The sequence below is a fragment of the Mastigoproctus giganteus genome, chromosome 4, assembly GCF_048544385.1.
Source record: "Mastigoproctus giganteus isolate SK-2022 chromosome 4, ASM4854438v1, whole genome shotgun sequence".
In the NCBI taxonomy this organism is placed as follows: Eukaryota; Metazoa; Arthropoda; class Arachnida; order Uropygi; family Thelyphonidae; genus Mastigoproctus; species Mastigoproctus giganteus.
In genome coordinates, this window is record NC_143578.1 from 86,196,770 (window position 1) to 86,215,538 (window position 18,769).

The 18,769-nt window shown below is 38.2% G+C and overlaps 1 protein-coding gene across 8 annotated transcripts in view; it reads right to left on the reverse strand.

Annotated features, from left to right (window-relative positions):
• LOC150086883 (uncharacterized) overlaps nt 1-18,769 on the reverse strand; it is a 791,472-nt gene that overhangs the window by 327,276 nt on the left and 445,427 nt on the right. For 6 of the 8 annotated variants that reach the window (XM_090371652.1, XM_090371655.1, XM_090371651.1 and 3 more), the window contains one exon: nt 18,549-18,635. The exons of the other annotated variants lie outside the window; for them this stretch is intronic. In XM_090371652.1, coding sequence (XP_090227778.1) covers nt 18,549-18,635 — 87 coding nt within the window. The remainder of the gene's footprint in view (nt 1-18,548; nt 18,636-18,769) is intronic. 8 annotated transcript variants of the gene reach the window in all.

Here is an 18,769-nt window from a genome sequence, read left to right on the forward strand (position 1 = left end):
ATGGATACTGATTGAAGTTTCATGTAATCTCATCTCTAAGGTTTCCGCAATAAATAGTTTGTGGTAGTTGTGTTGAATTTTTATAATTTGTTTCATTAAAGCCGAATGAATGTCGTTCATTTATTGCGTGGAACGAAAGTTCTGATGCATTTAAACGACCCGCCCACACAGAAGCTTCGTGTTGTTTTGCTCAAAGCTGTGCCACTCAAATGGTAGATCCTAAATAAACAGCGTCGCAATTTTTGCATCGGATGCTGTACACCAGGTCATGCTGTGATTGGAATGTGGTGTTTGAAGGTCGATTTCTGAAGAATGTGTATAATTTGTTCATGGGTTTTGCTATGATTTTCATGTCAGTTCCCTTGCATATTTGGTTAAGTTTATTGTACCAGTACACGACATATGGAATGGTGATGAAATGTATTTTGGTCTTGTCGGATTTTTGTGCAATGTTTGTTGCGTGGTTGTTGTTATTTATTTTATCACGGGCTATTGTTTTAACTTTGTTTATATAGGTTAGTGGGTAACTCCTATTTGAGAATCTTCTAGTTAATTCATTTATTTCAGTGGTTAGAGAAATCTGGGTGGAAGAATATTTAAAGAAGTTAAGAAACTGATTCAGCATGACCAATTTTTTGTATGGTTGGGGATGATAACTGTGGAAATGAAAAGCATCCCCTTATTAGTGGGTTTTCTATATATGCTGAAATTTAGTTTTTGTCTAATCTGTGTATGGTAAAATTAAGGAAATTTATGGAGTGGGTTTCTGCTTCAATTTCTAATTCAAATTTTAATCTCTGATGGATGTTATTAAAAACCTGTAGAATATTGTATATGGTCAAATGATCCACGTCACCCATTAATATAAATTAATGGACGACATGGAAGCCTATGATAGATATAAACTGATCCATAACCAAGTCACAAAGGAGATTAGGCAGGCAAAGGCATATTTGAGAAATCCTTGGCAAAGGATGCAAAGAACAACAACAAAGAGTTCTTTACCTATGTAAACTCTAGAAAGAAAGGGATGAATCAGATTGGTCCACTGGATATTGATGGTTCAACTGTTGATGATCCTGCTCCATTGGCTAGCAAACTAAATGAGTATTTTGCATCTACATTCACCCATGAGGAGTTATTCAGGGAGGGGAATGTCAGAGGTGAGTCAAACTCTGGCAGTGAGCTGCATGATTTTGTAATAACTGAGAGGGAAGTGGAGGAGAAATTGTTGAAGATAAACATAAAAAAGGCACCTGGGGTGGATGGGATCTAAAGGAAGGTGGACCTCCCTTTTTAAATTATGAGACCTCCCTTTTTAAATGATGAGTGCTTCCTTGGACTCAGGGGAGGTACTCATGGATTGGAGATGTGCAAATGTGACCACAATTCACAAAGGAGATCAAAGGACAACACAAGTAATTATAGACCTATTAGTTTAACTTCTGTTCCAGGAAAATTAATGGAGGCACTGGTTAAAGAAGCACTGCAGGATCATTTAGACAAGACTTCAGTTATAGCTCGGACACAGCATGGTTTTGTTAAGGGGAAGTCTTGCCTGACCAATTTGATTGGATACTATGATGCAGTCACAAAAGAACTGGATGCAGGGAATAGCTTTGATATTATATACTTGGATCTTAGAAAGGCTTTTGATACTGTTGCACATGGAAGACTGCTGCACAAATTGGAGAGTGTGGCATTGGAGGCAAATTGCTGCTATGGATAAAGGGATGGTTGAGTGGGAGAAGACAGAGTGGTAATCAATGGACACTGCTCATTGTAGACTAATGTTATTAGTGGAGTCCCTCGGGGTTCAGTATTGGGTCCATTGTTGTTTTCTGTATTTATAAATGATATTGATGATGGTATATCAAGCTTAATATCCAAGTTTGCAGACGATACGGTTGGGTTGTTAAGGACACTAATGACAGTACACTGCTACAACAGGATCTAGAAAAGTTGAGCAGGGCTGAGAGGTGGCAAATGAAGTTTAACATTGACAAATGTAAACTACTACATATGGGAAGCAGCAATCCCAGAGTGATGTATCAAATCTGTGGTACTACACTGACAGTGGTAGAGAACGAAAAAGACCTGGGGGTAATTGTGCAGGCAGATATGAAGTTTTCTGAGCAGGGCAGATAGTCTGCAAGAGTAGCTCATAGTGTCTTGTCAATGATATACAGGAATTTTTCTAGAAAGGATAAGGAGGTAATTATCCCCTTGTATAAGGCAATGGTCAGGCCACGCCTTGAGTACTGTATACAGGTGTGGAGGCCTCATTTTAAGAAGGATGTAGAGCTGTTGGAACAAGTACAGAGAAGGGCAACAAGGTTAGTGAATGGAACAAAGGGTTGCTCTTATGAAGAAAGCTTATGTTTTGCAAATTACAGTGTCTGGAGACTAGGCACCTGCAAGGTGATCTGATTGAGATGTATAAAGCCTTTAATGGTTTGAGCATGCTCAATGCTGATGGAATTCTTCCTCTTGCTCAGAATAATCATTTGAGAGGGCATAAATTCAAATTGAGGAAAGACAGATGTAGGATAGATGTGCGGAAGTTTGCCTTTAGCCAGCGGGTGGTTGGTTAGTGGAACAGACTTCCATCCTTTGTTGTGGAAGTTGCTAGCCTAAATCATTTTAAGGCTGCGCTGGACAGGTACTTGGAATGAACAGAGGGGTGAAATGGGAGCATGTGTTTTTTTTTTTTTTTTTCTTCTTTTGGCTGATGCTAATACATCTCAAGTGTGCAAGAAGATTCCTTTTCAGGTTAAACAAATGAGGAGGCAAACTGAAATCACTTGTTGTTGTTGTAATTGAGATATTTGGCACAAGGGCCTCCTGGGCCATATTGTGTATGTTTATGAATTTATGACAAAATTGTATATTATGTCTTTCAGAGATGGTTATATAACTTTGTGCATTTCAAGTATTGAAAGAGTTCTTCAAAATTTGCTTTTTTGTCAAGTATGTGTAATAAACTTAAAAGGTTCCTGTGAATTGAACAGAGAATAGAAACTGGATTTTTGGATAGTTGCATACTGAGGGCATTCTATTAGAATATGTTTAATTGTCAGCTGGGTCTGACAGATGAGACATTGAGGAGAATTCACTGCCATAAGCAAGAAGAGATGTGTTGTATAAGAATGACCAATTCAAAGTCTTGCCAAAATGACTTCTTCTCGCCTGCTTCTCCTGAAACTAAAAGTGCACAGCTGAGGTTCTTTTTTAATCTGGACTAGTTTATTATTGACTTGTGTTTGCCACAGTTCTGACCACTGAGTCCTATATGCTGTTTTAATAGTGAATTTATAATCAGTGTATGGGACTTTCAGATGGCAGAATGATGTACAGTCAGTCCTCATATAACACGTGTTTACACTACACGAATTTGATCATACACGATTTATAAATAGGGGAACGTTATCTTATATAACACGAACCAAATTCGCTTATGCACGATTCGCCTTTATGTTTACAAGAAATGGCAGTCAAACGCGGAATCGCTCCAACCGAACGCAACACGATAGGAATGAAGAGAAGATTCTGAAAATGTATTTATGTGTTTTTTTATCCGTGAAGGGGAAACACATTTCACCATAATAACGTAAAAACCAACACAATTCCAGCTATCGGTATAATCGCAAATGCAATTAGATAGAGTTTACTACCAGTTTATAACAGATTCCACTAGCAAAAACGCAACTGGAAATTGCGTTTTATGGTAGTAACCCCTAGAAATGTGCTTTACTAAAATGTGAAGTGGTAATAGTGTATCTCTGCCTTTACTGTGTTGTTTAGTCAGTTGCTACACGTGCACAGCTTTGTTTATGTGTATCAAGCGTGCCTCCTCGTTTTGTTGTTGTGCTTTATTCCCTAAAAATGAGTAAAATACTTAAAAGGTGTGAAAAGGAAGCATCCTGGTGAAGACGCTGCAGATTCAGAGAGAAAAAGAAAAGCAATATCGATAAACAGAGGCAGACTGGGTCAAAAATTCTTACCCGGGAAAATTTATAGTGGCCTCATACTATGGTTTATGGCCAAAATCACACGGACCTCTGGCCCACCGGGGTTTCCCCAGTAAGACTTATGGCCAGTCCGCCTCTGTCGATAGAGAAAAAATATGAAATTGTGAAATGCTTTGAGCGAAATGAAAGATCATGTGATATTGCACGTGCTACAGACCTAAATGAGGCAACGCCGAGAATTACAAAGAGTGCAGAGAAAATAAAAACAACTTTTATAGCAGGAACAACTCAAAGTGTAATTTAAATTCATTAGATTAAGACACAAAGAATTGGAAGAGATGGAACCGCTGTCATCTGTTTGGATAGAAAATCAAACAAAAAACAAGTTTGCTTATGATAGAACAAAAGCATTAGCAATATTTTATTACGTAATAGGCGTAATAAAATACGTATGTATTTTATTAAGATTATTTATTGTGTTTTATAATGTTTTGGTTACAAATGTGTGTTCGATCTCGGGTGGCCGGCACCTAACCCTATTTTTCCCATAGGGTCTGTTGTTTATATTGCACGATTTTGCATTGCACGAGGGTTTCTAGGAACACAACTATCGTGCTATACGAGGACTGACTGTACTGTCAGGATGTTCAGCAGCATGATCCGCACATTCATTACCTGGGATGCGGACATGACCAGGGATCCAGCAGAAGGTGACCATCTGGTTTGATGTTGATATAATCTGTATTGGTTCTGTTTCAGAATGGGATGGTGGGAAGAAGTAACAGACTGAATGGTGGTGACTGCACTTAAGGAGTCAGTGTATATCAAAGCTTGCTTGAAATGCTGGTTACTTATATTATCTAGGGCCAGTTTTATAATAATTCATATAATTCCGCGGTATAGATACTGCATTTGGAAGAGATACAGATATTGAGAAGGTAAAAGAAATTGATGCAGCACCTATAGCATCTGTTTTGGAGCCATCGGTGTAGATAAGTAGTTTTTCTGAGTTTTCTAAGATGTGGGCTTCATATAGCTGCTGTAGGTTGTTGTTTTGCAGGTAATGTTTTCCCCATCTCAGAAAGAAAGTATCACAACAAGGTGAAACTTAAATCAAGGGAAGTTCAGGAAAAGCACAGTCATCAAAGATATGCTGAAAGTTAATATTCCAACTGCTCATGATCTCTTGAAATTGAAGACCCACAGGGCAGTTTTCATTAAGTTTATTATGGTATAGTATTACATTTTGAGGATCAAACAGGTATTCCCAGCTAGGGTGAGATGGAATACTTTTAATTTTGGCAACATAATTACAAAGTAAGGTTTTTTGCTTGAGGTGCAATGGGGGTTCATTTGCCTCAATATATAGGCTGTGGACTGGATATGTTCTGAACGCTCCCATGGTTATCCTTAGGGCACTATGCTGAATTGTATTTAGCTGCAACAAGGAACTGTTCCTTGCGGAGTCATACACAGGTGATCCATAATCTAAGCGGGACCGAATTAAAGTTCTATAGAGATGTGGTAGTGAGTGTCTATCAGCACCCCAAGAATTAGCAGAGACAGCTCTTAAGATGTTCAATTTCTTTAGACAGGCCGTTCTAAGGTAGGCTATATGATTGAAAAAATTAAGTTTGTTGTTTAGATACTATTAGAAGATGAAATGCACAAGGCAATCTCTTATGGGTTTAGGTTATTAACTATATAATATCGATGTAGATATACTATAGTTTACCCATAAATTTGAACTATGTATGTAGTATCAAAGGCATCATTTTAATTGTATCTCATATTGTGGGTGCCTTCACAACGAGATAGCTGGTATTGCACTACTTCAAATAAATAACGCTTCTCTAGTAAGGAAGACTACCGTTATTTATTTTCAGTGGATACCACCACCCAGATGATCGTTTCGAAGCTAGTTGGCTTAGTCATCAGTTAGTGGGCAGGTACCCTGGTAATGCAACATGCCATCATAGTTGCAAAGTTATTTCCACAATATGAGAAATGCCAAATGGTGTATAAATAATAATGTATTAGAAGATGAAATGCTCAAGACATAATTTCTTATAGGTTTAGGTAATTAACTATATAATATCGGTGTAGATACACCATAGTTTAACCATAAATACTAAATATGTAGTGTCAAAGGCATCATGGCACTATGACATTCATAGTTTGTGACTGAAAAGAGATAATCAGGTCATCGGCAAACATGTATGATTCAACTGTTTTTGATACGTTTCATGTCATATTGGTAATTCTTATTGTGAATAATGTTGCGCTTAGGATGGAACCCTGTGGTACACCTTCTTCTTGTTCAAATGGTTTGGATAAACTGTTCATATATCTGACCTGAAACGTTCTGTGGTGTAGAAAGTTCTATATAAATTAGGGTAACTGCCCCTTCAATCCAAAAGAATGAAGATCCTGAAGGACACCATATCGCCATGTGGTGTCAAAAGCTTTCTCAATATCTACATTAACCATGACCAGATGCTGTCTCCTTACGAAAGCATTGCGGTTTGCTTCTGCTTTGATCATCACATCTAAGGTTGAGCGATTCTTCTGAAACCTGTACTGATTTCTGTTTAGCAAATTGTTGGTTTCCAGAAACCACGTTAGCCACTTGTGTACCATTTTTTCTAAGACTTTTCCTAAACAGCTAGTCAGTGAAATTGTCCTGTAATTGTGTGGGGTGGTATGATCCTTTCCTGGTTTTGGAAAAGCTAGAACAATTGAGTGACACCAGGATTGCAGGTAACTATTTTCTAAAAATATTCTATTGTAGAATTTCAACAGGGAGCTTAGTGCATTGTTATTTGGTTTTTTTAACATTATATAACAGACTAACTGGACTAGCAGCAGTCCTGGATGTTTTATTGAGAGACTCCAAAAGTTACTTTAGAGTGAATGGCTGATTGTACAGATGTGATACCTTAGTAGAGAAATTTATTTTTTGTTTTTCTGCAGATGCCTTAATTTTTTGAAAGGTTTCGTTGTATGTGAACACTGCTGATATACTGGCAAATGATTCGCCTAATGCATTAGCTATTTCTGTTGGTGCGGACAACTCCTGTCCTTTCCAGTTTAGGATTGAGGATGGGGACTGCACGTATTTACCATTAAGTGCTGGATTTTCTTCCAGATGAGTCTGTTGTCCATGACCTTTTTAATAGTGGAACTAAAACTTATCCAGGTATCTTTCTTGGCTTTTCTTCTTATTTGGTGGAACTTCACCTTGAGTCTTTTAAAGTTAATAAGATTACCGGATGAAGGAAATTTTCAAAACAAATTCTAAGCTCTATTTTTTTCCTTGTTTAGCATGTGTGCATTCCTGATTCCACCAATAACTGCTGTGTTTATGTTTCCCAAGGTTGAGATTTAGGTATTGAAGAAGTAGCAGCATGTAATATCTGGTTGGTTATATGATCTATGGGCTGGGACTGGATTACATCATCGTCAAACTGAGTTAGACAGGAGTGCCAACATGCCCTATGGAATTTCCAGTTGGAGCACTGTGATGGGGACAAGTTTACTTGTGTTTGTATCTTGCAAAGGATCGGTAGATGATCACTGTTTAGTGGGTTATCTAGAACTGACCACTCTGTATTGGCATATATGGAGGGAGAACAGATTGTAAGGTCTATTGCAGTCATGGATCCTGTAGAAAAATGGATATATGTGGGCTCACCAGTGTTTAATAGGGTAAGATGATGAGTATCCAGCAGGGCTCCTATTAGTCTGCCACTTTTGTCAACTTTTGGAGATCCCCATAGAGGTTGATGATCACTGAAGTCTCCGAATAAGCAGAAGGGAGATGGCAGCTGATCTATTAAGTTTTCTAAGTCATCCAAGGAGAAATTAGGAGGGAGATATATAGAAGCTATTGTGAGAGTAATACCAATTACAATGTGCACCGCCACTACCTCAAAAGGAGTCTGAAGAGAAACATGTTTGGATGAAATGTTGTTTCTGACAATAATTTCCACCCCTCCATGAGCTGGAGTGTCTATACTCCAATCGCGTCTAAAGATAGCATAGTTCTTAATGGTAGGACATGCTCGAGAATTTAAGAGAGTTTCCTGAAAAGCTATGGCAGCTGGCTTGTACCGATCAATAAGATCCTGCAAATCATCTTTTGTATTCCGAAAGCCTCTACAATTCCATTGAAGGATTCGTTCCATTATGTGGTTTTATGGCATGTTTTTGGTTCTGACTGCTTTTTAGTTGTAGTTTGCTTGTATCAATCTATTTTTGTTTTGTCTTTCTTAGGAAAGAAAGAGCAGGTCACATCCATCTCATCAGTTGCATGTAATTCTAGGATTCCATCATCTGAGTCATGGCGTTCATCAATGTCCCTTCTGGTGGAGAGTAATGATTGTGATTTCATGGTTTCTGACACTTTTGGTTTTGTTGAGGAAACATCGGTTTTCACCCTCACTGTTTACCTCCTACATACTAACTGGACATGGTTCGCTTAACGCAAAACTCTACCAATTCAGACTTTCCAATACAGTCTTCTGTCGATGTGGGCTACCGGAAGACTCTCCTCACGTTCCTTTTGAATGCTCCATTTACGAGGATCTAAAATCGGCTCTTAAGGCAACAGTACCAAACTTGTGTCCCGGAGGTGAGAAGATACTCATTTCTGTCAACAATTTCCAGACCCTTCAAACCTTTTGCAATGCTGCTTTTAATCGCAGGAAGTCTCTCAACCTCAATGTTAATTCAAGAAATGAAACTGAAAACACATCATAAATCATAATACAACTGTGCACTGCCTCGTCGTCATGATGACATCATATACAAAATTGTTATGGCTTTCAAGAACACGCAAAGATTTTAACAGGTGCTGCACTTCTCTGACTCATCCTTTATCAAGACTCGCTTCAAATAAACCTCTGCTCAGTGATACCATCATTGACCAGAGACTTCTGACACCACTCCAGATTAACAGAATTCAGAATTATATCTAGAACTTGTTCCTGCCGATCATGTTTGAATGACATTACTACTTCTGTTTGACAGAACACCTTTTTCTCCTTGTGGACTACTTTGGGCAGCACTGCATAAAGATGTGGGCAAGAAATGGATGAAGATTTTATTTTACTTTTTTTTTTTTTTTTTTTTTTAAATTTTATACATATATTTTTTATATATATTTTTTATTTATTTATTATTATATATATATATTTTTTTTTTTTTATTATTATTATTATTATTATTATTTTAGCATTAGCATTAGCATTAGCATTAGTAGAGGCATACGATGCAAGAAAGCAAGCTTATTCAGCATCAGCCAAAAAAAAAAAAAAAAAACCCACTCCCATTTCACCCCTCCGTTCGTTCGAAATACCTGTCCAGTTGAGCTTTAAATTTGTTTAGGCTATCAACTTCAACAACAAGTGATGGAAGTCGGTTCCACCAACCAACCACCCGCTGGCCAAAGGCAAATTTCCGCACATCTATCCGACATCCGTCCTTCCTCAATTTGAATTTATGCCCTCTGAGGTGATTATTCTGAGAAAGATGAAGAATCCCATTGGCATTGAGCATGCTCAAACCATTCAAGGCCTTATACACCTCTATCAGATCACCTCGCCGGTGCCTAGTCTCCAGACTCTGTAATTTGCAAAACTTAAGCCTTTCTTCGTAAGAGCAACCCTTTGTTCCATTTACTAATCTTGTTGCCCTTCTCTGTACCCGTTCCAGCAGCTCTACATCCTTCTTGAAATGAGGCCTCCAGACCTGTATACAGTACTCAAGATGTGGCCTAACCATTGCCTTATACAAGGGAATAATCACCTCCTTATCCCTGCTAGAAAAATTCCTGTATATCATTGACAAGACACCATGAGCTACTCTTGCAGCTCGTCTGCACTGCTCAGAGAACTTCATATCTCCCTGCACAATTACCCCCAGGTCCTTTTCATTCTCCACCACTGTCAGTGCAGTACCGCAGAGTTGATACGTTGCTCTGGGGTTACTGTTTCCCATATGTAGTACTTTACATTTGTCAATGTTAAACTTCATTTGCCACCTCTCAGCCCATCTGTTCAACCTTTCCAGATCCTGTTGCAGCAGCATAGCGTCAGTAGTGTCCTTAACGACCCTGCCAACCTTTGTATCATCTGCAAACTTGGACATTAAACTTGATATCCCATCATCAATATCATTCATAAACACCGAAAACAACAACGGACCCAACACTGAACCTTGAGGAACTCCACTAATAACATTAGTCCACGTTGAGCAGTGTCCATTGATTACCACTCTCTGTCTTCTGCCACTCAACCATCCCCTTATCCATAGTAGCAATTTGCCTCCAATGCCACACTGCTCCAATTTGTGCAGCAGTCTTCCATGTGCAACAGTATCAAAAGCCTTTCTAAGATCCAAATATATAATATCAAAGTTATTCCCTGCATCCAGTTCTTTTGTGACTACATCATAGTATCCAATCAAATTGGTCAGGCAAGACCTGCCCTTAACAAAACCATGCTGCGTCTGAGCTATAACTGAATTCTTGTCTAGATGATCCTGCAGTGCTTCTTTAACCAGTGCCTCCATTAATTTACCTGGAACAGAAGTTAAACTAACAGGTCTATAATTACTTGTGTCAGCCTTTGATCCTCCTTTGTGAATTGGGGTTACATTTGCACATCTCCAGTCTATGGGTACCTCCCCTGAGTCCAAAGAAGCTCTCATAATTATGGCTAGGGGTTTGCATACTTCCTTTGCTGCCTCCTTTAATATAACTGGATAGATCCCATCCACCCCAGGTGCCTTTTTTATGTTTATCCTCAACAATCTCTCCTCCACTTTCCTCTCAGTTATTACAAAATCATCCAGCTCACTGCCAATGTTTACTTTACCTACATCATTCTCCTTCCTGAATAACTCCTCATGCGTGAATGTAGATGCAAAATACTCGTTTAGATTGTTAGCCACCTGAGCAGGATCCTCAACTGTTGAACCATCAATATCCAGTGGACCAATCTGATTCATCCCTTTCCTTCTCGAGTTCAAGTATGTAAAGAACTCTTTTCTGTTTTTCTTTGCATCCTTTGCCAAGGATTTTTCGTAGTCTGCCTTTGCCTGCCTAATCTCCTTTGTGACTTGGTTACAGACCAACTTATATCTATCATAGGCTTCCATGTCACCCATTAATTTATATGTATCCCATGCATTTTTCTTCTCTGCCACATGTCTCATTAGTTCATCTGACAACCATTTAGGCCTAAACCTTGAACAATATTTCTTAGTTGGTATGTAAAGCCTGGTAGCCTCCAAGATTAGTTCCTTGAATGCTTCCCATTTAGAGTTTGCTGTTGGTAACATCATCAGTTGGTCCCACTGTACAGAATTTAAATACTGTCTCAGACCATCATAGTCGCCTTTACGAAAACAAAAACCCTTCCCTTTACCTCTGATGGTAGTTACCTCCTTGAGTAAATCCCACTTCAACACACTGTGATCACTGCCACCTAGTGGTTCATTTATCTGCAGGTTCTTAATGCACGAAGAGTCACTACTGATAATCAGATCAAGAGTATTGCTCCCTCTTGTTGCCTCACGAACATGCTGATGTAGAAAACAATCATCCAATAAATCCACAAAAGCCTTGCTAGTGTGCGAGTGACCAACCCACAAATTCCAGTCAATATCTGGGAAATTAAAATCCCCCATTATAAGACTCTCTGATTTACTGGCCCACTCTATTTCCCTGTACAATATCTTATTATACTCATCAGAGTCATTAGGCCTATAGCACACTCCTACTCTCAATTTTGATTTCCCTATGCTTATGTCACACCAAACTGATTCGGCACTGCCCTGTCCATCGATGTCAACATTTTTTCTACTTTATGCTATTCTCATCCTTATTTCTTCGTCTTCTGCTGTCCTGTCTCCTGGGAATGAGAGAGAGAGTGTGTGTGTGTGTGTGGTGTGTGTGTGTGTGTGTGTGTGTGTGTGTGTGTGTGTGTGTGTGTGTGTGCGCGCGCGCGCTGTTGCCAACTTGCTGGCACGGGGTTCTTTTGAATGGCTCCAAAGCCTATTTGGACATTCAGTACGTGACTGTCGCGGCTGGCCATGGTTCCTGCACAGTTGTGGCCTACCTCCCTGTGGTGTAGACGGACACTGGGCAGGCTTTCCAGGTGATCGCCTGCCTGGTGACAAAACGGCCAGAAACAATTAAACAACACAACAACACACACACACTGCACGAACATAACGTTACACACATTTCTGGCCTGTTACAGTGTTTTATAACCATCACAGTGTACAAAGACAGAGTTGAACTTTCATTCAGGTGCCATCCTACATAAGATACTATATGTGTCTACATGGTATGGTAATTGAGGTGTTACTGGCTTGTTCAGTTGTTTGTTGAGAAGGAGACTGTTTCAAGGTAGCGAGAAACGAACGTGCCCAATTAGCAATGGATATATTCGGAGGAACTGATACATCAGTTTGAATCCTCACTGATTGGAAATGCTGAGTGGCTGTGGCATACATACGCTTTGTTTCTGTTTTCATTATTTGTCTTCTCGCCTCTGAGTATGTCACTTTGTTTTCTACTTCACATTTTTGAATTTTTTTCCCTTACTTCCATAGTTCACATGTTTTTGAGAAAGCCGGATGGATAGTTACCCTTTCAATTTGAGCAATGCAGAGTGGTAATTGTGTAATCAGATTGATTATGCTCTTTTGATCCACAATTAGGACATATTGCCTCATCTCAACATGCAGTCTGGGAGTGTCCGTATTTTTGGCATTTGTAGCACCTGATAGGATTTGGGATGTATGGTCGGAGACAGCAATGCAGATAGCCTGCTTTCACAGATGATGGTAAGCTAGGAGTGTTAAAAGTGAGAAATATACGCTCCTTGTTGGAGCATATAATTCTCCTTTCTTGGATGACTTTTTTGTTTGTGTAGCTCTTTGACAATTTCCTCCTCTGATACTGTTAATAAATCCCATTATGTTATTACTCCCTAATTGAAGTCACCACAAATTAAGTGGGTAGCTGTAGGATGCAGCTAGTTGATTAACCATTTGCTTGGAAGGTATTGGGGGTAGGTATGTACACCACACAGACATAAAATTTCATGAAGTTGTGTCATTAATGCAACAAGGATTGCTTCGTAATTGGGTGAGTTGATGGATTTGGTATCCAATAGCTTGAAAGCAGATTTATTTTAAAATATTGTGACGCTTCCACCCTTGCGTGCAATCTGGACGTGAATATGATCCCATAGCTGCCTGGGGCAGTTGCCATTAGGAATCCCTGACAATCACTGAGCCAAGTTTTGGTGAGGGGTGAATAGGTCAAAGTATCCTGGGAGAAAGATTTGATCCATGGTGTCAAGCTTGTTCCTAAGACTACGCATGTTTTAATAAAAGATGGTGCAGGCACCATCTTTTATTAAAACCAAAGTACTCTAGGTACTTTGGTGTGGACGGGTGGTCTCTGACATGGCACTACTTGGTTCTGCAGGGTGTGTCTAGAGAAGACAAGCACAGGATCAGCGTATTGGGACCAGATCTGCTTCTGGTTGCAGTAACGAGATCTGTGATTGCCATGATTCAGGGTGCCATTGGTGGACATCTTTTCCACTGCTTCTTGTATATTGCTTCCCTCTGTGCCCGAGATATGGCATAACAAGAACTCTGGCTGGCCAGATTTCATGGTTGAAGAGTGCTTCAAAGTCTGTATCAACTACATTGATCTTAAAGGAGGCATAGGTGGGATATTTTGTGATAGTCTGGTGACACTATTATTAATTTTGATTGTAGCAAGAAGCCTTTTCACCTTATCAGCTGTGGAAGCAGGGAACAGCCTACTAATCCACTTGTCCTTAGTACCAGTGTTTGCAATTTGCATCTCGCTGAAGTGAAGACTGGTTCCGATAACTAAATTTAGGGCTCACTTTCTTGAGAGTGAGATTTGAGCTTTTTGTACTCTATTCTTGTGTTCCTTTGTTTACAATCTTTAAACACATTGTAGTGCCACTCTGCAGCTTTAAAGTCAATACGGACGTGATCCCAGTAGAACCTCTCACGTTGTTTGAGGTGGGGCCACAGTTGTGATATACTTTAGCAGCCGAAGCATTATCCTGTTCCGAGAGCAAGAACCTATTTTCCAAGTTTTGTGATCGCAGGTAGGTGATTCTCGGCAGGTTCTGCTCCTGATTACTTCTTTGGATCTTCTGGGAGATGGTTTTTCCTGAGTATCTGTTGATGTCTGCTGTATATACAGGTCTAGTGCTACTTTCAGGGCACACAAATTCAGCCTCACATATTGTAAGAGATGGAAAGAGGTCATGTGGTAATGAAGATGGAGAGGTATTGGTAGGAAGTAGTCACTGGGGATGCAAGATTGGTGTTGCCTAAGATCCCAAAACCAAGGTGAAATGATCCAAATGGCAAACAAAAATGTCCACCATGGCCAAAGAAGTCTCATGCAAAAAAAACCCAAAGTCATGCTGATCATTTTTTCCAATGATGAGAGCACCACTAATTTGTAATACACATTACATCAGGGGAGAAGCATTACTGCTGCTTACTACATTGAGATATTGACACATTTGTGTGAGAATATGAGGTGAAGATGACTCAAAAATGGAAGGATGACGGGATCCTGCACCATGAAAATGTGCCCAGTCACACAGCAATGCAGTTCTTGGCTGCAAAAAAAAAAAAAAAAAATCATAGTCATGCGGCAGCCTCCCTACTCCCTTGACCTTGCATTGCGTGACTTCTGGCTGTTCCCTAAACTGAAAGTGGGGCTTCAGGATCGTCATTTTGCCAGATGATATCAAAGAAAACACTGAAATGCTACATGTGCTAAAAAAAAACAAAAAAAAAACACAATTTTAAAAAAGGTTTCAAAGCTTGTGAAGACCGATGGATCAAATGTGCATGCATGCACAGAAGGAAGGAAGGAAGGAAAGGACTTTGAAGGTGATTAGGTTAGTAAGCCCAACTGTTCACTCAATAAACTTTTATAGTAAAATTCCAGGAAATTTTTGAATGTACCTTGCTATATCTGTACATATCATTCAATACATCTGGCATATGAACTTTATTATATAATGATAAGAACCACTTATCAATTGCAAAAATATTCACATTGCTTTTGTGAATATTTCTGCAATTGATTTTTATGAAGACATTCCATGTTCATTATTATGCCAGAATGCTGAATCAAATCACCACATTTCATAAATTTATTCCAACTTGTGGCTGAATCACACCAGTAAATATTGCTACTGATAGTAAACAACAATTACATTATCATTTGAGTATGAGTACAGCTAGCAGGCTATGACAATAAAGGATAACTGTAATTTAATAAATGAAATTGGTTTTTTATTCAGTGCTGAATGTTTATTTTATATATTAGTTTAGTATTTTTTTTTATTATTATTATTCAGTTTTTTCTTTTAAATTGAATCCATTTCGAAAACAAAATAAAATTACAGAAATCATTTAGAACACTTCAAATCGAGGCAATAAAGATGACATAAGCATATAATTTTTAGAGCTTTTAATTATAGTAATGTCAAAAGTTAATTTCTTTTTCAATTAAATATATATATTACATCCCACTAGATTTATCATTATTATTAGTAGTAGTGGTGGTAGTGGTGTTAGCAGTAGTGGTAAGTAATGCGAGAAAGCAAGCTTACACAGCATCAGCCAGGGGGTAAAAAAAAAAAAAAAAAAAAGCTTCCCATTTCACCTGTCCATCTCTTCCTTCAACACTTTACCTAGTTCTTCCTTGAATCTATTTGTGCTATCCACCTTCAAAACACCAGTAGGAGTTTGTTCAACAATCAACCACCCTCTGGGAGAAGGCAAATTTACACACATCTGAACCTACAACCATCCAATTTGAATTTATGCCCCCCCCCCCCCCGTCATGTATGTAGTCTGAGCAAAAGGAAGGATTCCATTAGCATTCAGCTTACTTAATCCATTCGAGACTTTAAATATCTCAATCAGATCTCCTCACAGGTGCATTGTGTCCAGACACTGCAATTTGCAGAAATGGACCGACCCTTTTTTCCCTTCACTAATCTCATTACTCTTCTCTGTACCTATTCCAATGGATCCACATCCTTCCTAAAATGAGGCTTCCATATCTGCATACAGTATTCAAGATGTGACCTAAACATTGCCTAAACATATAAAGGGATAATCACCTCCCTATCCCTGGCAGAATTCCTGTATATCACTGACCAAACTCCATGAGCTGTCCTGTTAACCTGTCTGCACTGATCAGAAAACTTCATATCTGACTACACAATTCCTCTAGGTCTCTTTCATCCTCCAATACCCTGTGTATAATACCACACAGTTTGTATGTTAATTTGCAATTGCTGCTCCCCCATATGAAGTAATATGCATTTATCAATGTTAAACTTCAGTTGCCACTTCTCAGTCTGTCTGCCTAATTTGTCTAGATCTTGTTGCAGTAGATTACCCTGATTACTGTAATTTACTGCCCTGCCAACCTTTGTAGCACATGAAAATTTACACATTAAGCCTGATATGATATGCCTTCATCAATATCATTAATAAATATAGAAAACAATAATGCAACCAGCACTAAACCCTGGGGAACTCCACTAATAACATTAGTTCAAGAACAGCAATGGCAATTGATAACCACTTTCTGTTTTATTCCACTCAACCATCCCTTTATCCATAGCAGCAACTTTCCTTTAATGCCATGCTGTTCCAATTTGTATAGCAGTCTTTTACATGCAATAGTATCAAAATATTTTCGATCTAAACATATGTCAAAATTATTTTTTGCATCCAGTTCCTTTGTTACTGCATCATAATCCAATCAGCTTGATCAGACACAATTACTCCTTAACAAATCCATGGTGTGGCTGCAGTATAACTGCATTCCTGTATATATAATGCTGCATTACTCCTTTAACCAGTTGTATTAGGTGGCAGGAACATTATTTTCCATGGAACAGAAGTCAAGCACACAGGTATCTGTAATTATTGAAATCTCCCTCTGATTCCCCTTGGTGAATTAGTAATACATTTATACATCTTCAGCCCATAGGGTCCTAAGTATGTCAGCAACCTGAGTAGGATCATCAACAGTTAATTCATTCTTATCTGGTGGGCCAATGTGAGTCATCATTCTTCTCTTTCTTGATGATTCCTTTCTACTTCTGTCTCTTTCTCACTCTCAGGGTAACCCGGAATTTTTTTTTGGCTGGTGCAGCATAAGCCTCAGGCTTCCTTGCACCATATGGCTAATAATAATAACTCCTTCCTTATACTCTTTACATAAATAAAGAAATCTTTGCTGCTTTTGTTTGCATTCTTTGCCAGAGATGTCTTGTAATCTTTCTTAGCTTGCCTAACTCCTCCCTCCCTCTTAACTCCTGCCTCCTTTGTTACTTGACTGCAGACTAGTTTATATCTACTATAGACATCTGTATTACCTGATAATTTATATAGATCCCATGCATTTTTCTTCATTGCCACAAGTCTCATCAGTTCATCTGACATCCATTTAGGTATATGCCTTGAACTGTATTGCTCAGTTAGTATAAAAAGCCTAGTAGCTTCTATGATAACATCTCTGAATGCTTCCCATTTAGAATTTGCTGTTGGTAACTTCATCAGTTGATCGCATTGCACTGAATTTTAAAACTATCTGAGATCACTGTGATCGCCTTTATGAAAGCAAAAGTCCTTTCCCTTCACCTTGACATTAGTTACATTATATTTTTTATATGCATTTTAATCTTTTGTTCATTTCCTATTTTAAAGCAGAAAATAATTCGAAATTAATTTTTTGACTGTTTCCATCCTTAAGATATTTAAAGAGAGAAAAATATTTTTCCATTATGTACTTAATAATAAGCATAAAATGAGTGATTAAAAAATGTAAATTAAAGCATATATTATTTTTAAAAAAATTTTAAGAATTAAAATTATTAAAAATTGAACCACTATAGCTTTAGTTTTTCCCCCTTTCAGCATTAGTGTTAAGTAATAAAACAAATCACTTCTAATGGTAAACTAGCATTTAGTTTATTTATAATCAGTTTGTATTAAGAACCTGAATTTTCTAGAAACATAAATACATGTTCAGTTTTAAGTATAAATTACAACCATAATAAAAAAATATATAAGTAATGTCACACTTCACAGACATAAGTTGCAAAACTCAAGAAAATATGATGTTTATAACAAGAACACAGAAGCACTTTCAAGAAGAAATGCAAGACCCAAACAAAGTACATTCATGCACAATTATCCACACTGCAGAATGAGAAACAAAGAGGAGAGTGCAATAGAGGAAACAGTTTATTTTGGTTTATGACATTAGTACCACAGCCCAGAAAACAAAAGACAGAGAACAAAGATGGCCAAGTCTATAGGGAACTATTATTAAAAAAGGCTGCAAAATTCAATAAAGCAAAACAACACAAGCAGTAAACTCTTTAACAGATATCACTCATGTTATACCAGCAAACAATATTTATATGTAAGGAAACTTTATAGTAGCAGACTGACAGCTGCACTCACAGCATCAATATCCTTGTCAAATCTCTGAAGGAACTGCCACTGGTATTCTGACAGGACGCCAGGGTTATCTTGCTCTTCTTGATCAAGCTGTAACTCATATTACAGGCTATGGTTTAATAACTGAATTAAAATTTTTATAGCATATCAATTTTAATGAGTATATCTCATGAGTTTCTTTAACTATGACCTAAACAAAATCTAACGATAAAATTTTACTATTT